Here is a 23776-nt window from a genome sequence, read left to right as displayed (position 1 = left end):
TTAGGTGAACCAACTTATATGACAATTAGTTGTAAGCATTATGACATTTTTTTGTGATTTTTAAAAATAAACTTTAGTAACTATTTATAATAACAATGAAACACAACATAATGAATTTTGGATCAGAAATTTAAATTTATATAAAATTAAATAAGTAGATTTTCCTATTTTAGTGATCTAATACACATATAATATCATATAAGACGTGAACTGTCTTGTGTGATACTACGTAGGATTTATGTTTCTACTTATCCAACTTTATATAGGTTTGTACAGAGAAAAGACTCAAAATAGTCTCTCATCTTTACGTTAAGACTCAAAGTGATTCCTAAGTTTTCACATGGAGTTCTAATAATTCCTCATGTTTGTATTTTTGGTGCACTTTTGGTCCTAACTTAAAATTTTGCCTATTTTTTAACGTTAATTTTGTCCAGAATTTTATATAAGGAAGGTTCAATCGTCTTTTTATATATTTAGTAGAAATAAAAAAACTCTGTTTGGGAAAAGGTGATAAGAAAAATACTTTGTTCTATTTACTAGAAATATTACTGCAGCTAAATTAAGAACATCTTAACATATGACTTTGCAGGAAAAGAAAAAATTGTACTATTGCACGTGAAATTATCGTAATGAACCTCTCGACTTTACCTGCAATACGATTTCTACTAAACAAAACAAAGTCTTTTTCTTCTTAACATTCTTTCATATGAAGTTTTTATTTCTACTAATATAAAAAATGACGATTGCACACCCCATACATAGGTTATGAATAAAATCAATGCTAATATTGCAAACATAAGAGACTATTTGTACTCCATTTGAAAACTGAAGGATCACTTTAAGCTTTAACCTAAAGAAGATGGACTATTTTAATCCTTTTCTCGGTTTGTACACGTCGAAAGTTGAATGACATAAATATCAAAGTTACACGTTTATATATTTTACCTAAAAATAATGAACAACTAATATGAATTGGAGAATATAAAATATGAGATGGTACCACCAAAAATAAAAAAAAATGACAAAAATAACCCTGACCAAACACAATATCATGAAAAAACGGTTGGCTTTAGCTTCTTGTTAAAACTGTTATTATTCTTCATTCATTATATATGAAAACACTCATTTGCCGTTGCCTAACAACTGTTCGACGAATTGCCTCAAAGAAAAGAAAAAACGAAATTTGTGATCGAACGATTTGTTTATTAGAGGATTTTATGATTATGAGTGGATTTGATCAGTTACAGTGTTGTTACAATTTAAGCCGCATCATTGCTGGCCTTCTTCTCTTCATGCTTTATCATTCTTTCCAATTTCTTGCTTCCTATACACCCTTAACAACATTCTCCACACACCCTTTTCTATTCTTGATTGATTTCTTACGAACCATTGTTGAATCATGGAGCTCAAAGGGAATGATTCTGGTTAGTTTGTTAATTGTATCGAATTCTTGTTCATGTACTTTTCTCTTGATTATTATGGAAATACATCCTTGTTATGTATAATGTGTTATCAACCTTGAGTAAAGTGTTTATGATTTATATGCAAATATGGTGCAGATCAAACTTGTGATTGTAAAGTGGTGTTGAAACAAATGGTTGACAATGCGAGCTTCATTCAACTAGATGATTTAATTTATATTTAGACATTAGAATATCAACGAGATGGTTCCTTTTTCTAACGTGCATTTGCCTTTGGTGGTGATCTTGTTGTTTTCGAATCTTGGGTCTGCATCTGTCCATGAAAAGAATTGTTACTTATTAGTCCAATTTAGTTTCAAAGATGAGTCAAAATTGTTAAGTGCTACATAAATTGGGATGGATGGAGTAATGTGTTTGTGTTTTGGGAAATTACTCTATCCGTTTAACTGTGACTGATTACTGGGATTGCTATGATTTTACTGAAATAATAGATGAAAAGCGGTAAGGTTGTTAGCTTGGGTTATGTGTGTGGGCTTATATTTGTTTAACTCAGAGCTATGATTTTTATGATTGGGCAAAATGTGGATTGAATAAGCGAAGGATCCTTTCATAGTTCATTTACGTGCTCATATCATTTAATAATATGAATAATTGAGGGGAATCAAGTGATTTGTCTTTTTAGGAACAATACTCTCTTATATTATAAGCTTTCGATACCCCTAGAACATAGGTAATGTGGAAGGCAAACATTAGTAGTGTGAGCCCTGACGATGAAAAAATCTTGGTGTTTAAGGGGAGAGGAGTAGAATGGTGTGTTTATATTCTGAGTTTCAACTTATACCCAACTATGGTTGACCAGTTAACCAAACAGGGGACTTTGTCTGATATCAAAAAAATGTTATAAGCTTAGCACCTGTTCTACGAATTATTTGTTTACAAGTTGTGCCATTGGTTTTGACATGCTTTATTGGAAACATATTGCATCTATGAATTCTTGGAAATAACAGAAATATGTTATTCACACACACACACACATATATATTATGGCCATGAAACTATTGGTTAACTAGGCACTTTACTACCTTGCTTAGGGAGGCGACATGGTTCATCTCCGTCGGTCATTGTAATTGGTGGAGGTATCTCAGGGGTAGCTGCTGCATGTTTCCTTCACAATGCTTATTTCAAGGTGAGGTCACTCATGACTTTAAACCCCTTTCACATGTAGTGACTTTTATGCTATTTTTTTCTTGCTAATAAGCTGGTCTATTTTTATCCAGGTGCTCTTACTGGAGTCACGAGATAGACTTGGTGGTCGCATACACACTGACAACTCGTTTGGTTGTCCAGTTGATATGGGAGCTTCATGGTGAGTAACACTAACCTTTTCCTTTCTAATTCATCCAGAACTGGATGCTTATTCATGTTCTTCAAATTGCATCTCAGGCTCCATGGAGTGTGCAATGAAAATCCTTTAGCTCCATTGATACGTCGGCTGGGGCTCACACTGTATCGAACTAGTGGTGATGACTCAGTTCTGTATGACCATGATTTGGAAAGGTAAATTGGGTTTTTCACATTTAATTTCAAAATGATTTTATCATGTTTACTGGACATGCTTCCTTTTGTTAAAACACCCTGTCTCGCTCTCTATCTGTCTAAATGGAGGGGGTGGCTATCTTAGTTACACTTCAGATTTTTGGTTTCAGATTTCTAAGTCATGGTCTGTTTCCATTCTGATGTAGCCACCGAAAATTCGGGGCAAAAATCTGCTAGCTTGTTCTTAAGTTGTCTCAGTAGTTTTTCTGCAGGAAAGTATCTTGCAGTGTATTGTAATCTGATTCATAATGAAAAATAAAGCACACTTATAGTTCGTCAAGAATTGTTGCCTCTGTTCTTTTTGTTTTCTCAGTGCGCTCATATTGAAGCATGCTGTATCTGCTAGATTTTAGCTCATATTCTTTTTGTTTTGTGTAAATTAACTAGAGATGTTATTTCATCATTCAGGATCTTGCTTATGTTTTCTTTCTTTTTAAAGCTGCATGCTGTTTGACATGGATGGCCATCAAGTTCCTCATAAAATAGTTGCTGAAGTAGGAGATGTATTCAAGAAAATCCTCGATGAGGTTGGCTTTGCTCTGTATTTATTTAACACCAAGTGCCATACCTTTTGAGGTTTTATAAAGACGCAAGTGAATAATTATGTGTATTGGCAAATGCAGACTGAGAAAGTGAGAAATGAGAATAGTAATGACATATCGGTTCTTCAAGCAATATCTATTGTACTGGACAGGCATCCTGAGCTGAGGTATGCGAAAAAGTTCTTCTCTTATAACCAACTTATGTTTGTTTCTTTTAAATGTGTAATCTAGTTACATCCACTGATCTTACATGTTGCGGCAGGCAAGAAGGAGTCTCTCATGAAGTACTGCAGTGGTACATATGCAGAATGGAGGCATGGTTTTCTGCCGATGCAGACACGATCTCCTTGAAAACTTGGGATCAGGCAAGTTCTTTTACTTGTTATTCTAAGTTTTTTCTAAAAGAGTAATTTTATGTGCATCTCTTTAAAAAGTATGTGCATTTAAAAGATTTTATTACTATTCCCAATCCCCAAAGACAATATTCCTCATCCGAATGGCAAGGCTCTAACTGCCTGGTTCAGTAATGCTATAAGTAAGAAAACTATCAAGTATGTCAGAAGTTAAAGGCACAATTCGTGTTATTATAGCTATCATTTTCAGATATCTACATACTTCCAGATAGGAAATTTTGGCGTTCCATTTTACATTAGATGCTTTAAATTATCGCCATTAGGATATGTTTAATGAGTAGTTTCCTAAATATGTAATATTAATGTTGTTTACTTTGTGTGCAGGAGCAAGTTCTTACGGGTGGCCATGGACTAATGGTGCAGGGTTATCACCCGGTGATTGAGGCATTGTCAAAAGATATTGATATTCGTTTGAATCACAGGTATGTTTGGGGTTTTCTGTGAAATGTGAAGTTTGACATCTTGTTTGTTGTTTCTTTAGCTTGTTACGCTGTTGGCTTTTTCACTTTAGGATCTGAAAACTAATGCTGCACTTACGATAGACGGACCAACTTGTGGACTTCGATTGAATCTTCTTGTCACAAGATTTTCTATAGGAAAGTTAAGAAACAAAATGCAATTCATTTCCTCCACAGTGATTCCATTTTCTTTTTAAGTCACACCACTTCCAGGCATAGACATCTCTCCTCTCTCCTAATCCCCATGCCTGAAAAAGGGCAGGCCACTGAAATAATGGGAGAAAATGCCCCAGAAGGGTTTCATCTGCTGGAAATAATGCTTTCTTATTTGTATTTTACCTTCATTTCAATCACTTCATAATCTATGATGGATTACCTGTCTGCATCAGAGTTGAATTTTTTCCAAGTAATTTCTTATCTTGATTTACCTATACTTTAGCCTCCATGCTTGTCTGCAATTCTAATTTTCCATCGATCTGAATTACTAGAGTGAAGGCGATTACGGATGGGTATAACAAAGTGATGGTTACACTTGAGGATGGGAGGAATTTTGTTGCGGATGCTGCTATAATAACTGTACCTATTGGGGTCCTCAAAGCCAACTTAATTGAGTTCAAACCCGAATTGCCAGATTGGAAGCTTTCTGCAATAGCAGATCTTGGTGTGGGCAACGAAAACAAGATTGCATTACGATTTGATACTGTATTTTGGCCAAACGTTGAATTGTTAGGCATTGTTGCACCTACCTCTTATGCTTGTGGGTATTTTCTTAACCTCCACAAGGCAACAGGGCATCAAGTCCTTGTCTATATGGCTGCCGGAAGACTTGCTTATGACGTAGAGAAATTATCAGACAAAGAGGCGGCTAATTTTGTTATGCGTCAGCTGAAAAAAATGTTTCCTGATGCACCTGAACCTGTGAGTAATACCTGGTCCTACATAATTCTATTACAGTTATTACTGATGCATGCATTATTTAACTATGCTGCTTGGACTCACCCAATGTGTCGCAACACACATGTCGGATTCGCCACAAATGCACTACGACATCTTTAAAGAGTCTGATCAACATATATTGTTAGTAACTAATAGATTATTTGGAAGTGAAATAAGGAAAGCATGTGTAATAACCATTGAGCTGATAGCTATATATGTTGATACTATTTGCAGGTTCAGTATCTCGTATCACGCTGGGGAACAGATCCGGATTCCCTAGGATGCTATTCATATGATCTGGTTGGAAAGCCAACAGATATATATGATAAGCTTCGAGCACCTTTAGGTAATCTATTCTTTGGTGGCGAAGCTGTGTGTATGGATGACCATCAAGGGTCTGTGCACGGTGCATATTCAGCTGGAATCATAGCTGCTGAAGATTGCTGCCAGCATCTCATTAAGAGACTTGGAAGTGTTCAACTTGTTTCCTCCAGGGAAGAAATTCTCAAATCCATTGTTCCTCTCAAGATTTCCAGGATGTGATCGATCATCTTCCAACAAAATCATAACTAGGTTTAGTTTCCCTTTTTTTCCCCTCTGCTTAACAGGTAATGTGCTCCGATTCATCTTGAACGTTGTTTAGTTTCCCTTTTTTCCCCTTGCTTAACAAGTAATGTGCTCTGATTCATCGTCATTCGATTGAATTTCTGTAATGATATGAATGAAGTTGTAGCATCAGGCTGCCATTGTTGATTTCAATGAGAAGTATGTTTGTTTGTTTGGATTATTTCCTTGGAAGTCTTTTACTGTTACACAATTAATGTCTGTCCAATGCTGCTAATTTCTTTCAAAGTGTATATTTTACAGATTCATCTGAAGTAGTAACTTTAGTCCAGCTTATTATGTATTTTCATTAAGAAATTCATTGAACATGTTTTGGTAATTCTTTAATTTAATTTTTTCAATTGAGGAGATAGTTATGCATTTTTCACATTATTAAGCCATTAATCTATGAAGAAGTCAACGAAAGTAGTCGATCTTATGTAAACAAAATGTTTTTCTGTATCAGAAAATGAACTACTTTACTCAATTAGGACAAGGGGATTAATTTAATATTATATGTTAAAAATTGAGACAAAGAGAGAGGTGTTACTAAGGAGAAATCCAATTATAGAATAATCTTTGTTCATGGCTCCAAAGATATTGATTTTCTTGCACCCCAGGTTGCTATATCTCCTCCATACTATACTTTATAGCGTGTAGTGCGCAGAGCGAAAAATATTTTTTTGACAACAGCCTTATAACATCAGGTTCATTTTAATCTTTCGACGTGGAGTATAAACATGTGTACAAATTCACTAACATTACAATAATTAGTATGCACGTTGGAACCGGGGGAAGGGGATATGACTTTATTTTATCGAGTACATCTAAACTCAATAACGTTAAAAATATACGAGCTTACTATTAAAAACGTTAAAGGTTTTATATTATAATGGATTTTAAGAATGTTTTAATTTGTTCGTTGAAATTGTGAACAGGAAATGTTGAAAAAAATGGGGATATATTTAGTTCAAGTATTTATACTAAGTCCTCCATCTTAGTTATATGGGATAATGCACAAGTATTTATGTTCGAATTTTAGAGACACGCTTATACTATACAAAGGTCCTATTACCTTCTGAACTTATTTTATTAATAATTTTCTACCTTTTTTAGGCCTACGTGGCACTATCTTGCGGGACCAACCTTGGTTGACTTTATTTTTTCAAGCTAGTGTCACGTAGGCCAAAACGGGGTAGAAAATTACTTATAAAATAAGTTTAGGGAGTAATAGGACCTTAGTATAATATAAAATTATGTTTGATAAGTTTATGTATTTGTATTCCCTCATTTTATATTATAATGGATTTTAAGAATGTTTTAATTTGTTTGTTGAAATTGTGATTAGGAAATGTTGAAAATAATGGGGATATATTTAGTTCAATATGATAGAGCTGGATATGGGGAAAGTGACCCAAACCATAAAAGAACCCAAAGGAGTGAAGCATGTGATATTGAAGAATTGGCTGATCACTTACAATTACAATCAAAATTCTATATTATTAGTAACTCCATGGGATCTTACCAAAATTGGAGTTGCATCAAGCACATTTCCCAAAGGCAAGATCCACTATTTATTGGTCTTTAATTTGCTCGGTGAGATTTAGATTTTAAAATTTATAAATTTTTACTGATCAATTGGACTAATATATTAATAATAACTAGATTCATAATTAAATACTTATAATTTATTACATAGATACTAATAGTTTCATAGATCAACTGTTAGTATCTATGTATTAAAATTAAAACATAAAGATGTTGAGTAGATGGTTATAGTTCAGATAAGGAAAGATAACAACTGATAGTTGACCTAGTTAGTTTTGAGGTATGTTTTAATACATAGATGGTGATTAGTGATAGTTCAGATAGGAAAAGAGAAAAACTAATAGTTGAGAAGTGTACTTGACCATTAATTTTTGTACGAATCTTGTATTTGGTTTGAATCCCGTAATTATATTTAAGAGGTCCACTTAATAAGTGTATAGAAGGGGAGCCTTGGCGTCATTGATAAAGTTGTTATCATATCTCAGAATGTTGGGGTATTAAATCATGGAAACAACTTGTTGCAGAAATGCAGAGTAAGGTTGTGTATATTAGACCTTTGTGATGCGTTCCATTTCCAAAAATCTGCATATAGCAAGAGCTTAATACACCAAGATGGTTTTTTTTCTTCTTTTTACTTGATATGTATGTATAATTTATCAAAATCCTATATCTACCTTTGTTTAGTGTCAAATTTAAAGGGGTTGTCGATGTATTCCACTATTTTGTTTATTATGATTTTGATCTTGTAGTATTTATATATATAGTGTTTAATGTTTTGTATATGCTTATTCCTATATGCCTCAAATTGTCATTTAGTTTGTGACCTAAATTCATGTATAATCTTGTATTCGCTTAAAAATATCTCAATACCTCATGCTTTTTATATATTTTATGGATCATTATACAAAATTTTGGCCGGATTAATTGTTTAATTTTCTTAGTCAATATACAGGTTATACACATATTATACGTGAATCGTATACCTTAAACAACTATTTTAAGTTTAAGCAGTTGAGTGGATGGCTATTTATGTTTACCTTGGATTCAATATCATGAAGTTCATAACGGTGGACATGTATTGATTGGAGAAGTATCAATTAAATAAGGATACGTGATCAGTATTTGATGTCTTTAATATTGTACCAATAGCATGGACATGTAATTTATACATATTTTAAATAAGATTTCACATAATTATAGATCAGGAATGAAATTACTTATTCGTATTTGAAAGTCAGCTAACTTCAGACATGAGATTAACCAATAACGAAAAATCATAATTTGATTAAATTTATTTTTAAAAAAAAATTTAGTGATTTCAAAAATTAATTAGATCATATAAATAAGAAAGAGAAAATTAAACATCCTACACGGATCAATTTTAGATAATGTTTGTTGTAAAGTCATTTTAATTATGAGGAACTAATAAAATCATTCTAATTAATTCCCACATCGCTTGAAGAAAAGAAATATATGCAATTTATTAAGTTGAGAGTTTAAGGATTGCATGCCGAGTTCAGTAACGTGAACTTATAACCTGAGTGGGGGCTTTAAAGTGATGGAACATTGGATTAGTCCAAATGGTAGGGTTTAGGCCAATATTATATTGGACCGCCCTCTCCAAGCGAGGAGTTGGCCCATGTGACCTAGGCGAAGGCCTAGGTTTCATGGATTCTAGAGTGGAGGGGACTGCATCAGGCTGGCTTCACAGAGCAACGATTACCTCCCGCTCTTTGCAGTGGAAGGATTACGGACCGGTGCTGCCCAAGCCCATCAAATGCCAGATGGACTTGTCTAAATTGGACCATCGCTTTTTCTTCATTCTAGTCTTCAGAACGTGCGTTGCACGTTTATTTTAAACTATTTAATATAAATTTTATACTACAATCAATAATTTGTAAATAGTACATATATTGTTGGATTTGCTATATGTCATAACTTACAAAAATAAAATATACATAAAAAAGTAAACATCATGTAATTCATAAGCTAATGTTAGTAAATCTTTCGAATCGATACATATATTGAATTGTAAATGAGTATTTAAAAGTAAGAAAAGAGGGGGGATAAGAAGTACATGAAACAGATACTAATTTATGAGATAATGAAGTAATTATAAATGCATGCATATTCAGTCAACATATTTGTCAAATATTTCAAATTATCTATTTAAAACACAAATAATTTGACATATAATAAAATATCTAATATATCATTGAGACAATTTTAAATTTGATTTGGAAATAAGAAATATAGTATTGTACATGTTCTACACCAATAATTATATAAAGTCTAAATAAGTAACATCTATTTAATTATTTAAACATAAACTTCTTTATATAAATAGAGAACATATTTAACTTAAAATGAATAAGAAGAGAAACATTATAAAAGAACATTTAAAACAATTATGAAAATAACTTACAAATGGTCATAGCTATAATCACTTTACATAATATAGTACAAACATTCATTATTTTGTTATAATTCATATAACGTGATAAAGAAATATTATTTTCTTTTAAACATTCTTTATAATTAATCAATCAATTAATCATAATATCTTCGATCCGAATACAACAATAATGTTATTGCCCTTAACAATTGATGACAACTTTTCTTCATCAGTATATGACTATGATCAGAAAGGAAATTAAAAAGGAAAAAAGAGATGATATATCAAAAATGAAAAAATGGATCTTAATTTATAAGAGAGAATTGACATATTAACATACTTTAGTCAGAAGATCAGATGAGATTTATAAGTTAATTTTCATTTCTAGGTGACTTTAAATAGGAAAATTTTAGGTGAAGGGAGATGAAAGGAAAAAAATAAAAGAGACCTATGAGTTTCCTAATTAATTTTGTAACCTTTAGTCTTTACCTTTAATTCATTGAACAATATCATTAGAAGTCTTTTTGTCTTCTTGATAATAATTGTTTCTAACAATTTAATATTAATTAACCATCAACATAAATAAATTGTAACCGGAAGAATTTGATAAATTTGATATTGCTTAATGTGTAATCCTCCCTTGTAGTAATTAAAATTTACTATTTAATATTCAGTTAGCAATTTATTAGACGATTAATATTTATATATGATATAGGGACAAAATGTAATCTAATTTTTGCCTAATATTCCTTCCACGTTTAGTATATTATTATTATTTTTTATTATTATTATGATTATATGATATGATGGAGATTAAATTAAATATACATATATATAATAAATGATAAGTATTATTAAATTAGATATTTTAATTAGAAATTAATCTAAGGAAGTGCAAAAGTTATTAATATTTTTATTATTAAAATGAGACAATTTAATATTTAAATTAACTAATCAAATTTCAATTTAGTATAAGGTCAAAATGGTAATTCAAGTTTTCACTTTTAGAGCTTCCCACTTATAATAATATATAATTTTTGTTAAAAGTTATCCCACTTTTAAAGAAAGTTTAGTAATTTTTGGAATACAAAAATAGAATTGAATAATTCTTTACTCTTTTTATATTAATTAAACATAGGCTGATTTCAATCTTAATAATCGAAAAGTATAAATTGTCACATAAATTTAGATTGAAAAAATTATTGAAATATATATTTGATAATGTAAGCAAGACAATCATCACTAGTATTCCAATTAAAGATGTCCCCAAAAGTTACATGATTAATTAATTACTTTTTGGTAAAACACACACACACAAAAAAAAAACACAGCAGCAAAAAAAAAGTACAACAATACTATTTAAACACTTGATTTTTATAATAATAAACCCTTACGGTTCGGAAATATCTCATCTATCTTTAAGATAGAGATCCTCTTTAGTTTTCATTTTGTGAAATTACATTAAATGTGTTGTTGCTCTTATAAACGAGACAAAGCAAGAATTTGCTCATAATATCTTGGCTTTTCTTTGTTGACTTGACTTGTAATATTTTTGCTTTTTTGATGATTTGACTTCTCTGTGACAACAACAAATGTTTTAGCAATTGTTCTCAAATGATTTTTTTGCACTTTTCCTGTTCCAGTCTTGGGTAATTCTTCAACAAATTTCACCTTTTTTGGTACCATAAATCCTGGTAAATTTAATCTACAATGTCCAATAATATCCATTTCTTTAATTTGTGAGTTTTTAGTCAAAATCACAAATGCACATGGACTTTCACCCCATTTTGGATGTGGCATAGCCACAACAGATGCCTCTACAACATTTTTATGTTTCATTATAACATTTTCAACTTCAATACTACTAATATTTTCTCCACCAGAAATTATAACATCTTTACTCCTATCTTTAATTTCCAAATATCCATCTTGGTGAATTACACCAACATCACCGGTAAAAAACCAACCATCTTTAAAGACCTCGTAATTCGCTTTATCGTTCTTATAATACCCTTTCATAATACTGCTCCCACGCAAGCACACTTCTCCGATTGATTTTCCGTCACGTGGCATGCTAACCATGTTATCGATATTTTTCACGTCGACATCGGCTAGGGTTAGTATACTAACCCCTTGTCTCGATTTCAACTTAGCTTGATTTTCACTAGGTAATTCGTTCCATTTATCTTGCCATTCGCACAAGAGGGCCGGGCCGGTTGCCTCTGTGAGCCCGTAAGCATGGACCACGTGGAATCCGAGCTTCTCGATTTTCTCAAGAAGAGGTGCGGCCGGCGGTGCGCCGCCCGTGAGGATTTGGACACGTGTGGTTAAGGGTTTGGAGTACTCATGTGAGTTGGCTTCAAGTAAGATGTTGAAAACAATAGGTGCACAACACATGTGTGTAACATTATGTAACACAATGTTTGTGTACATTTCTTTGGCAGTTGTGTTTCTAATACAAATATTTGTACCACCACGTGCTGCTACACCCCATGTGAATGTCCATCCATTGCAATGAAACATTGGTAAAGACCATAAGTACACTGGCTCAGTACCCATTTCCCAACCTAATAATAGGCTCAAAGTACTCAAAAATGCCCCTCTATGACTATACACAACCCCCTTAGGCTCCGAAGTTGTACCTGTTGAAAACATAATTAAATAAATAAAAATATATATTCTTTTCGTCTCAACTCATGTGATGGTATTCGGTATTCCCCAAGGATAAAAGAACCACTTTTGAAACTTATGTTAGTTATATTTGTGGTCATAAATCATTAAGGGTAAAATAGGATATTTTAAGCTAAATTCTATGAAATATAAAAGTTGTCATTCTTTTTAGGATAGGCTAATAAATTGAGATTAGAGGGGGGTTTACCAATTTTATAAATAAATTAAATTTCTTAGATGAGATGATCAGACGTTTTCAACATTACCTGATGTATAATTCAAGCTGATAGGATCCCATTCATCGGTGATTTCTTCGGGGACGTAACTAGGATTTCCTTGGTGTACGAGTTGCTCGTACTCGAGCTCACCTAGTTGGATTCCGGTAGGGGAGTCGATGTCATCGATGACAACGACGAGGGGTATTCTTGTCATTTTGGATGTTGATAGTAGTTCAAGGGACTTTTTAGCAATTTCAAGGTACTCATAATCAACAAAAAATACTTTGGCTTCAGAGTGTTTAAGAATAATTGCAATATTCTTAGCATCTAGCCTTGTATTTATTGTATTCAATACAGCCCCTGCCATTGGCACAGCAAAATGCATCTCATATATTGCTGGAACATTTGGTGCCAACACTGAAACCTACAAAAAAGACACGTCGTTAATCTATCGTCAAATATAATAGCTCTTAGCTAACATGATATTTTTTTTATAATTAGTCTACGGTAAAAAGAATGACATTTTTTTATATTACAAGTAAATCTCTATAACAAGTATTTGTAACTAACTAATGTGACATAACATATTGTTAAACTACATATCGATATAGTGTTTGGTCTTTTACACATTTAACATATACATAACATAAATTCATCGCGTTTAAATTATAACTGATTGATATTTTGTACTTACAACGTCGTTCTTGACAATGTTAAGGGATCGAAGAGAGGAAGCAACGCGACAACAACGCTCGTAGGTTTGGCTCCATGTGAAACGTACATTGCCATAGATGATAGAGGTCCTATTGGCATAACATTTTGAGGCTCTTGTTAAGAAGGTAAGAGGAGTTAAAGACACATAATTTGCTCCACATTTTGGTAAATTATCCATAGGATTATTAAAGTAAAAAGTTGTGTTTTTTTTAAAAAGAAGTATAAGGTATTAAAATTTGTTGGAGAGGAAAATATAGTGAGGTAACTTAGAATTTGTATGCAAAAGATGCAAACTAAGATGGAAAATTTATAGTGAAAAAACTAAGTGTGGAGTCAAGACTAATGTGGCCCATTATGGGTCCCTAAATGGTTGTTTAGGTGGAAATCATAGTGAAGTTGCAATGACTATGTATAGTCATGTCGTAATTTACATGGCATAATTAAATTTTGAGATATAAATTTTTAAATTTTGATGGTAAATTATAATAGTTAACAATTTTAAATAGGTAAATGATATATATAAAAAGAGTAATAAAAAGAATTTAATTGATTCTCATAATAATGTGTCATGTAAAATAAAACGGAAGAAATAATAATAGTAAATTCCACCATATTTCACAGTTCAATTCCAACTAATAAGACCACTGACCCTTGAAAATGGAGAGTAATAATTAATTGAATTATTAATTATTAATTATTAATAACTTTTGGCTGCTTTGACCTTACCACTTCATCCTGGGCTGCCCTAACCAAACTCTCCCTCGCTGAATTAAATTTAAATTTTTAGCGGTAATTGAGTTAATATAATTGAATTTTATTGGAAAGAAAATTTAATATTATTTATATGAAGTGTTGGTTATAAATATTTATGTTTATTTGCTGCTAAATATAATATAGCGATGTTGCTAATAATTTATCGTAAAATTTTTTATTTGTTTGTGTACATAAATATTCAAACATAGGGCGTATGTAGGTCATTTCGGCTCGGTTTTGTATATTATTAATATGATTTATCGATTTTTTATTTTTAAATATGTTAAATTAATAAAACACTTTATCGATTTTTGATTTATTGAATTTGACTTTTAATTCGTTTTCGGTTTAATCAATAAGAAAATACTTATAATTCAAATATATGACTTCTCCAATAATTTGACGCGATAAGACAATAATGTAACTCTACAGATCGCTCGTCAAATGAAAACAATGACAACTAGGATGAAAACACTATAAAGTACAAGACAAAGAAAACTTAAGAGGAATGATGCTCTTACTTTTGATTTTGACATGTTGTATGGTATAAAATTGTGAATTCAAAATTATTATAAAGTATGAATTGAACCGTAAAAAAAATGATAGTAACTGGTAAAGTTCTGAAGTTAATATTTAAGATTTATATAGGGATAAAGTAGTACACTACTATCAATTTAATCAATTATCGATCTACCTAGTAGTCTAACATTAAATATCAAAATCAAATCGATAATCGAATAATTCTTTTTTACAAGCATACCTAGAGTCAAAATCTTTTCTTATACGTCTGTATTATCAACATCCAAACATTTTCTCGAAGAACATAAATTTTTTTTTCTTCATTTGGTAGTTAAGCCATATATATATATATATATATATATATATATATATATATATATATATATATATATTGGAAGTTAATTTACTATAACTCAAGCCGATAAATTTTCATATTTCACGTTTTTCTTTTTGACCAAATTAGAAATCCCCAAAAACTAATTTTTTTTTTCTTTCAACGGTCTTTCTTTTTTATATAAATTGAGAAAAAAGCATGTTCAAGTAACGTAAAACACGTTGAAATAATATTTATCACAATCACATGCTAATTTATTTTTGATAAAATGCATTACTAAAACTTTTCTAAGAAGGGAGAAAAAATTGTTGTAAATTTTTCAGCTTATACCAAATTAAATTAGAACAAATCGATGACCATATATACGTGTATAATGTGAGAAGTGTGCTTGTGCCTATATTTCGATCCACGTATGATAGCATAGTCAAAATTTTCATTAACAAAATTTAAAATATGAAGAAGTTAAAGGAATTTAATATATACTCTATATATACATTAAAGTAATTTTATCGTCGAATATAAAATATAGTTTTTCACGAAATTCTACATTTCATCCACTATTATTTACGCTTTGATTCGATATAGAACTTTTGAAAGTTATGCTTTTTTTCGATTTATTTGATACTATATATAAATTTTAATTAATATTTTTGTATTCAATTTTACCTATTCATTATTTAAACATAGATTTTTAGTTTTATTTGTTATTTTTAACATATCAAGAAGATATAATTAATATTATTTTTTATATTTATTTCCTGCCCCATTAGCATCTATGATTCTAAATAAGGAATTAGTTCGTTAGGTCTTTTCGATCAGGAGTCGACTGGTAATGGATCTACTTATTTTATTTGTAGATCTACGGTGGAGCGAACCCTTGTTCTATTGATTTGCTAGTTGCTATTTTATCATTCATTAATTACTTATTCGCCAAATTATTTTTAAAATCTAATGTAAAAAGTATGATAAAATAGTTATATCATCATTATTTTCTTTATATATAGATATATCGCGATAAATTTTTTTTAAAAAAAGACAGCAGCCATTTCAGTCATTTCGAAGACTACCTTTTTGGGATTTTTTTTGTTTTTCTTCACCATTTGACTTGACTTTTACTTATGCTCTCAATATTCTTTAAATTTTAACCACCCAAATATTATGGATCATACTTTGTTAGCATTTTACACGATTTTCTTTTCATATTTTTATTATTTTTTCTTTATAGAAAAGTTAAAGCATTACTATAATTTATTTTACTTTTTTCGGAAAGAAAAAAATAAATCACTTTCACATTTTGGTTATTTTTTCTATAGAGAAAAGTCGGAATATTTTGTATTTTCATAGAATTATATAATAGCATCCACGGGGTAGACGTTCAAAATTTTATTTATGAGGAGATTATTCTTCCAATAGAGTTTATGATTTTAAATATTATGTAAGTCTCTTGACAAAATCATATTAATAATATATTTTCGTACATATTTTTATTGTCAACAACCATATGCTTTGCAATGGTAAACTTTCCCGTGACGCCCTAATCACTTTCGAATCGAACAACATGTTGGCTACAAAAGTAATCATGACGTCATGTGAAAACTAATATAAATAGCATAAAATATTGGGAGAATAATCTCTCATAAACAAAACTCTTTAATAAACGGTTATTATTGTATTTTTTGGCATGAGAAGATAGGTCTACAATTTATAAAATTTCAAATATTTCCTCTAAGAAAGGAATAAATCAAATATGAAATAAAAAAATACTTTATTTTAAAAAAAATCAAAACATTTATGATAATATTTTATTTTTCTTTCTTAAAAAAATAAACAAGAAAATCAGACAAAACCCTTACAAAAATCCATAGAACCAATATATTATACACATTTACTATTTTTATGAAATTTTAGGAAAAGCGAATCAATACAATTTTGAATAAAATAGAGTGCCATAGATAAAATGTATTTTTTTTAAAAAAAATCATTATTTCAAATAAATATAGAGCACATATTTTCGATGTGAAAGGTAACTTTCCCTTTTATTTTTCTTACCATAAATAAATAAGAAAAAAAAAACTTTCCCACCTAGTTTTTGGTCAAATTAATGTCGGTTTCACACCTAATGAAGTAAGTCCTATGTTGGTGGACTAGCAAACATACTTGGCCCCCATCGACTCATCCATTGGTTAGGGTTTTTTTGGGTTCGTGGATAAGAATAATAATCACGAAATATTTTATGAGATTATTTTTTAAAACTTATATAAATTAGATTTATTACGTAAAGTATTTATTCAAATTGAACTTAACTTAATTTATTTGTTTTGATTGAGCCTACGGCCCAAACTATTTGTTTTACTGTTGTCCTTTTGATCTATTCATTGAATCACTACTTCTTTATCCTTGATACCACATCTGAATAATATTATATCTTCTATTGATATTTATACAATATGATAATATGAAACAATATTCGACCAGTATTTTCATTGAAATATTGTATGTTACGTTCCTCCTTGATGCCCAGGTGTGTGTATACATATATAAAAAAAAGTAATTGAATAATATTTTTATTAAGTTTTCTTAAAATAAAATCATAATCCGTAAATAAATATACAAGATAGAGTTGCTCATACCTTAAATGATCTTGTTTGTTTTGGCCCAAACCACCAATACTTAATAAAGTATGTTGCGTTACAATTTATATGTCTAATTTTGTTGATATAAAGTTTTAAAAAGGTGAAAAGACTATTAAGATAGGTAGAAATATGTATCAAGATCGATTCGAAGCAACTTGTATCATACAACTCGAATTTAGATTACAAATTCAACTATAAAATATTGTGATTTTTCCCTTCTACAAACCGAATCGACAAAAAAACCGAATTATGTTTGCACTGTTAAAAAATACTACTCAATAATCTGCGTATAGATGGCTAGACCAATGTGTCTCTTAACTCTCTTGTTGGATATTGGTGTATGGATTGAATCGAATTTGGATAACAACTTTAGAAAATTGAAATGTAAAATCGTCATATCTGAGATAATTCCTTTCCCCCCAAAAAAATGTAATAACAAATTTTTCGATAGAATCAAAACTGAATTTGGTATATCAATTATCATGCCCACAGTAAAATTCTGAGTAACCAAGTGCAAAGCAGATAACTACGGAAAGTTCTCTCAAAGGAGTTGAGATAAAGTGAAGATACAACAACTACAAGAGATAATTATATTGAATGTTACTACAACCTAATATTTATGATATACATTTATATCAATACAACAACATTTCTTCTTCCTTTTTTTCTTCTAATGTATATTGCTATATATATATATATATATATCTTCATTTCATGCTTTATCTTTGAAGAGAGGCAGTTTTTGTAGGAGGCACAAGAGATTTTGCATATGCAATAGGTAATGCAATCAACTTCTTTGATTTGCTCACATATGCTCTCTTTGTGAAGTTGTTGTAGTCATTGGCTTCAATCTCATCTAGTATTTTGCGGTACAAGACCAAAGATGCCCATACCTGGAAAACACCGAGTAACGAGTGAGGTTATTTTGCCAGAATAGTAGACAAAGGTGATAAATAAGAGAACACTAAAGATACGAGGTATGGGATATTGTAACTCCAACCCAGGGTACTTGTAGGGTCAAATGTAGTTATTCGATATCTAGTACTAATAAAATGGTTTTGCCATATCCAGAATAATAGCAATCCAAGCCATTTCAGGATCCACACGACGTAATGTTAGTGCAAATACTGAGAACGACAAGCTCAATACAAGGTTATCCGTTGGTTTGTAGGTCGTTCAGAGAAAACTAAAGATCTGAGCTATAGAATTTCTCATTTACAACACGGCGTGCTTCTTAGATCTAATGTATCTATTCGATGTAATAGAATGATTTTTCCATATAATCTAAGACATTTCATGATCCGCACAATGTCATGCCAAAGCAAATATTCATAACTACGAGCTCTATGCGAGGTTCATTTCTTGGTTGGTAGGGTGAACATGAGGTTAAAATTCTAGCCCTTCCGGTCAACTACCTAAGATTAGGTAGCAGATAACATGGCACCCCGTAAAAGTCGTTAAAACTTAAAAACCCTTGTCTCAACTTCATCGACCTAGAAATACTCAACACAAGCAACCATATTCATCTAATAACGCGAAAAAAGAATCATTTCATAAAACTAAAGAGTTTACGAATGCTTACAGGGAATCTACTAGCTGAGCTCAATTCTGTCACGCCTTTCTCTGCCTCATCAAAGAACTTTCTTGCCCTATGTATTTGTTTCTTCATAAAGATTCTCCATTTATCGGTCACCCTTCCAGCAAATATATCTTCATCGGATAGACCTGCCTGTGCTAATTCATCTTGAGGCAAGTAGACTCTTCCTCTTCTGGCACTGCAGGGAAAGCAATATATAAGAACAACGGAAGCCTAAATACGGCACTTCCAAAGAAAGAATAAAGGAAAGAAATTGATCATGGCTCGTCACTGTCTAGAGCTGATATCATGTTTCAAAGTTCAATATGTCAAAGAAATGTGATAAACGCCGACTAGACAGGTATAGTGACTTTCAAAAGGCATCCGTCATAAATTTGTTCAGGTGTTTTTGCCAAATGTACCAATAATGAAAATATCACAACTTTAAGGTGGAATAAAGATGGACAACGAAGAATTTCTTCGTCTCTAACGACTAACTAATGAGCTTTAAGCTCTCAAAACAAGCAGGATTTCACAACACGGCTAAATTGAGTTCTGCAATTTTATTCCCAGAACGACTGATACTAATTACTTTATACTATTATGTTGACATAAAAAAAATATAAACCGGATAACCGAAGAGCTCATTTTCCTATATTTTGATATGTAAATATTAGCAAAAAAAATTATGTGCGTAAAACACAGCTTTGTACTTACTCTTCTCCAACATCTCTGAGTATGTTAGTTAATTGATTTGCGATCCCCAGAGCCAAAGCAGCATTATATACGCTCTCTGTTGTTGCCTTTGATTCAGGGGCGATACCCATAATTGGAACACTCATCAACCCAACCGTACCAGCAACATAATAACAATAAAGGTATAGTTCGTCGAAGTTTTTGTATCTCGATTTTCTCAAGTCCATACGCATTCCTTCAATCATATCTCTGAATGGCTGCAACATATATTGGAAGGTTAGACAATTACGCTATTGAAGAAAGCAAATGAAATCATGTGAACTAATAATGATTCTGTTCCAAATATATGATTCACATACAAAACAACACCAAAAGACGAATAAAATGTTAAAACAGAAATGAAGTATGTGTAGTATCTAGGACGAGAGAAACAGATATAGGAGACAGAACTAGAGATTCAACTACAAACATTTCCGCTAGGCTGAAGTAAGCTATTAGAAAAGCCCTCAGCAAAAGTGACATCAAACGCAAATTGAACAAATATAAAGACCATAGAATTGGTAGACTAACCTGAATATCAACTGGAAAGTTAGAAACTGTATCGGACAAAGCACCATCGAGCATGTCAAATGGCCGCCCATTGAAAACATCTTCTAGCCTATTTTCCCACCTATCTAAGGCTGCCGGGGTAATATATGATGCGTTTGGGCCATCAACAAGTTCATCTGTTCTTCTGCACCATACTGTTTAAACAGATCATAATGAGAAACTATTCAACTCAAGAAGTTCGTTTATATATGCAATCATTAAAAGGAGTTTCCCCTTTCAACACTACAGTAAAGCTTGAAGTGGAGAAAAAGGGAGGAATGATATATTTTATTAACATCGAATATGAAGTATAACAAATCACAAAAACCAGTTCCATAGGTAAAAATGTGAACAGCAACGCAAATGAAAATATTAGTATGTAAATATAATCAAGTTCTTTTTCAGTGTTTTGGTTAGTATTGAGCATGATATGACAATAAACATCTCAAGCTAGTCAAGCTCGGATTTACCTATTACATATGACCCTCAAAACTCAAACTTCATTTCTTTTTTTCTCGTCCCCGATTAATCATATGTGTTTGTGCGCGTAACTGTTATTAAATGGCTAGAAACCTCACCATATATTGCCCAGATAGCCCTTCTTCTCTCGGGAGTCATTAGCATAGTTCCTGAATAAACAAACAAAGATCAAATTTTGTCTTCATCAATAACATGAACATATATATATTCATAATTAGTGCTTACCAAATAATATTTGGTAAACGAATGAATAGATTGAAGAAGCTAACCTAAGTTAAACGTCTTTGCATACTCTGCACATACTTCACCACACCTATCATATGCTTCACTCAACAAGCCCAAATTCCCCGGAATAGGTATATCCGGCTTCACTTCTAACTCATTGGTAGATCTCAGTTGCCTCTTCACCAAGGCTGCCTGCCTCAAAACCACATCATAGACCATCTGTTCCGATGTCATCGTCCGTTCTCCAGATGGAGTAGCCAAAATAGCAGACCGTACAGAAAATTTCCGTCCATTATTAGTTTGCTTTCCACCACCTCTATTGATTCTCTCATTGGACACCAAATTCCTATGCCTCGATGAATCAAAAAAACGGTTTCCCTCCCGGACTGATTCCATGAAACTTGTCCCATTTGAGACGTCACAAGGAGAAACAACCCATAACAAGGCAACAGACATTCTGAGCAAGAAAACCTTGGTTGTCTAAAACAATTCCAAGATTTTTGTCTTTCTTTTTGTCACCTTCCAAACTTTACTTAGTTTATAGAAAATAAATTACTCCTAGTAGATTCCCACTAGAGAATATTTCCACTCTCAAACAAAATTACCCACTTTCTCTTCTGTAGAAAAAGATTATAAAAAGACCACAGACAGGCAAACCAACTTTTCCTCACTCAAACAGGAGTAACCTGTTTCTTGACTTCTGCAAAATGAGATAAACCAAACACCACATTTGAGATACAGTTATGACAAAAAAAGTATAACCAGACATTGATTCAAAATTAGAAGTTTTTGAGCTCCTATAGTGACCTCAAGTTAATATTACAATATAGTGAAATCCTACAAGAGGGATCTGGGGAGGGTAGAGTGGACACAGACCATAGCTCTACCTCACGGAGGTAAAGAGGTTGTTCCCCGATGACCCTCGTTCGAGTACAACATATCAAAATAGGTATAAAAGAGGGAAAACAACAGTGTAGAAACAAAGCAACTAACAAGGATACAGTTACAGCCACAGAATAATGTGATAATCTAAACACAATCAACTACAAGTGATGCTGAAATCAAAAGCAAGACACCGCAAGAACACTGAGTGGATTTCTTAGTATCTACAATAATTATTGAGTTCACGTAAAACCATAACCTGCATTATAGACAACCCCCACCCCTACCCTCCAGTATAAATAATTTGAAACTTTATAACCCCAAAACTACAACAAAATCAGCAATATTACCTACCATGTGTCACAAAGAAAGGATCTTTGTAAAACTACTCTACATTATTGAAAGCACAAATAAAATGAAATAAAAAAAACCTCCTATGACAGTGGAATCACACTTTTTGGGGGTAATGGATGCATTCTATATTTAGTCAACAAGATTATAATAATCGCCTGATTTTCTAATTTTGGTACACATAGAAGCTATATACAAAAGCCAAGTGCTCAATTCCTATTATTATATAGTCGCTAGTCGTATGCGGAGCCAAAATTTGAAGTTTAAAGTTTACACATTCTCTATTCCGCATAGGGTTTAAACTAAAGCTACTGAATTTAACCGAACCTAGCAAACCTATAGAAAGTGAACAAAGAATGTTAAAGATTGCAACTTTATATATCAAGAACTGAAAGGAAACAAAACTTACACAAATTCCACCCTCTCTTTCAACAATGGCCACTCTGAATTTCTGTAATTGTATAGTCACACAAAGCGAAGTCAAAATTTAAAATTTAAAGTTTATGAATTCTGAAAATTTCTAATATATTTTAACTTACTAAATTATTACGAAGTTTGACTAAAGTTACGACTAAATGCGTAACTTACCCTCTAACTCCACCCCCTGTATATAACAAAAACACTAGCAAAGCAATAGAAAGTTATAAAGATTGCAACTTTACATATCAAGAAGTGAAGGGAAACAAACCTTTGTTTCAAGAAATCAAGAATGGCCACTTCCAAGAATGGAGAATGCAATTTGTTGGTTTTTTCTGCACTTTTTGCTCCACACATTTTGGTCATTTTATAGCATTTATTATTATTTTTTAAATTTTATTTTATTTTATTTTATTTTATTTTTGCTGATTGGAATTGAGTGATTCAGAATCCATATCCTCATTTTTACATTTTTTCAGTAAATATTAATTCTTTGGTGTTATATTAAGACACGTAGATTTTCAAGTTGAAAAATGACAAAAATGGTCCCTTTATATTTGGCACTAGGTTCAAATTAGCTTCTTAAATATATTCTTCCACTGTTTTAGTCCTTCAAATAATTTATTAAAAGTGAATTTTTTGTTTCCGTCAAATATTTAATATTTTAGATTTTAGGGAAATTATGAAAAAATTTTGACCAAAAATTTAGGAATGTGTGTCAGTCCATTTCGTTTTCGTATTAAATATTATTAGTTAGATTTATTGGTTTTTTATTTTTAAATATGTTAAACCAATAAGATATTTGTTA

General features: G+C 31.5%; 3 protein-coding genes across 7 annotated transcripts; 1 reads left to right on the top strand and 2 right to left on the bottom strand.

Moving 5' to 3' along the window:
• The first annotated feature begins 1235 nt into the window (after window positions 1-1235).
• LOC101258232 (probable polyamine oxidase 4) lies at window positions 1236-6153 on the top strand. The gene is made up of 10 exons (XM_004234444.5): window positions 1236-1424; window positions 2513-2607; window positions 2699-2787; window positions 2865-2978; window positions 3457-3544; window positions 3641-3726; window positions 3822-3924; window positions 4297-4394; window positions 4919-5348; window positions 5601-6153. Exons 1-10 carry the CDS (start codon window positions 1400-1402, stop codon window positions 5907-5909), a joined length of 1437 nt encoding a protein of 478 aa, XP_004234492.1. The 5' UTR covers window positions 1236-1399; the 3' UTR covers window positions 5910-6153.
• Window positions 6154-11096: 4943 nt separating this feature from the next.
• On the bottom strand, window positions 11097-13800 carry LOC101257932 (trans-cinnamate:CoA ligase, peroxisomal-like). The gene is made up of 3 exons (XM_004234443.5): window positions 13495-13800; window positions 12849-13224; window positions 11097-12554 (listed from the first exon to the last, which is right to left on the bottom strand). Exons 1-3 carry the CDS (start codon window positions 13690-13692, stop codon window positions 11392-11394), a joined length of 1737 nt encoding a protein of 578 aa, XP_004234491.1. The 5' UTR covers window positions 13693-13800; the 3' UTR covers window positions 11097-11391.
• Window positions 13801-18168: 4368 nt separating this feature from the next.
• Psy1 (phytoene synthase 1, chloroplastic) lies at window positions 18169-23314 on the bottom strand. 5 transcript variants are annotated; one of them, XM_069294841.1, is made up of 9 exons: window positions 23240-23314; window positions 23091-23155; window positions 22961-23002; window positions 21363-22018; window positions 21192-21242; window positions 20596-20768; window positions 20047-20282; window positions 19336-19528; window positions 18194-18646 (listed from the first exon to the last, which is right to left on the bottom strand). In XM_069294841.1, exons 4-9 carry the CDS (start codon window positions 21772-21774, stop codon window positions 18473-18475), a joined length of 1239 nt encoding a protein of 412 aa, XP_069150942.1. In that variant the 5' UTR covers window positions 21775-22018; window positions 22961-23002; window positions 23091-23155; window positions 23240-23314; the 3' UTR covers window positions 18194-18472.
• Between the last annotated feature and the right edge of the window lie 462 nt (window positions 23315-23776).

Source organism: Solanum lycopersicum, chromosome 3 (genome assembly GCF_036512215.1).
Source record: "Solanum lycopersicum chromosome 3, SLM_r2.1".
NCBI lineage: Eukaryota > Viridiplantae > Streptophyta > Magnoliopsida > Solanales > Solanaceae > Solanum > Solanum lycopersicum.
This window is presented reverse-complemented; position numbering and strand designations above follow the sequence as displayed.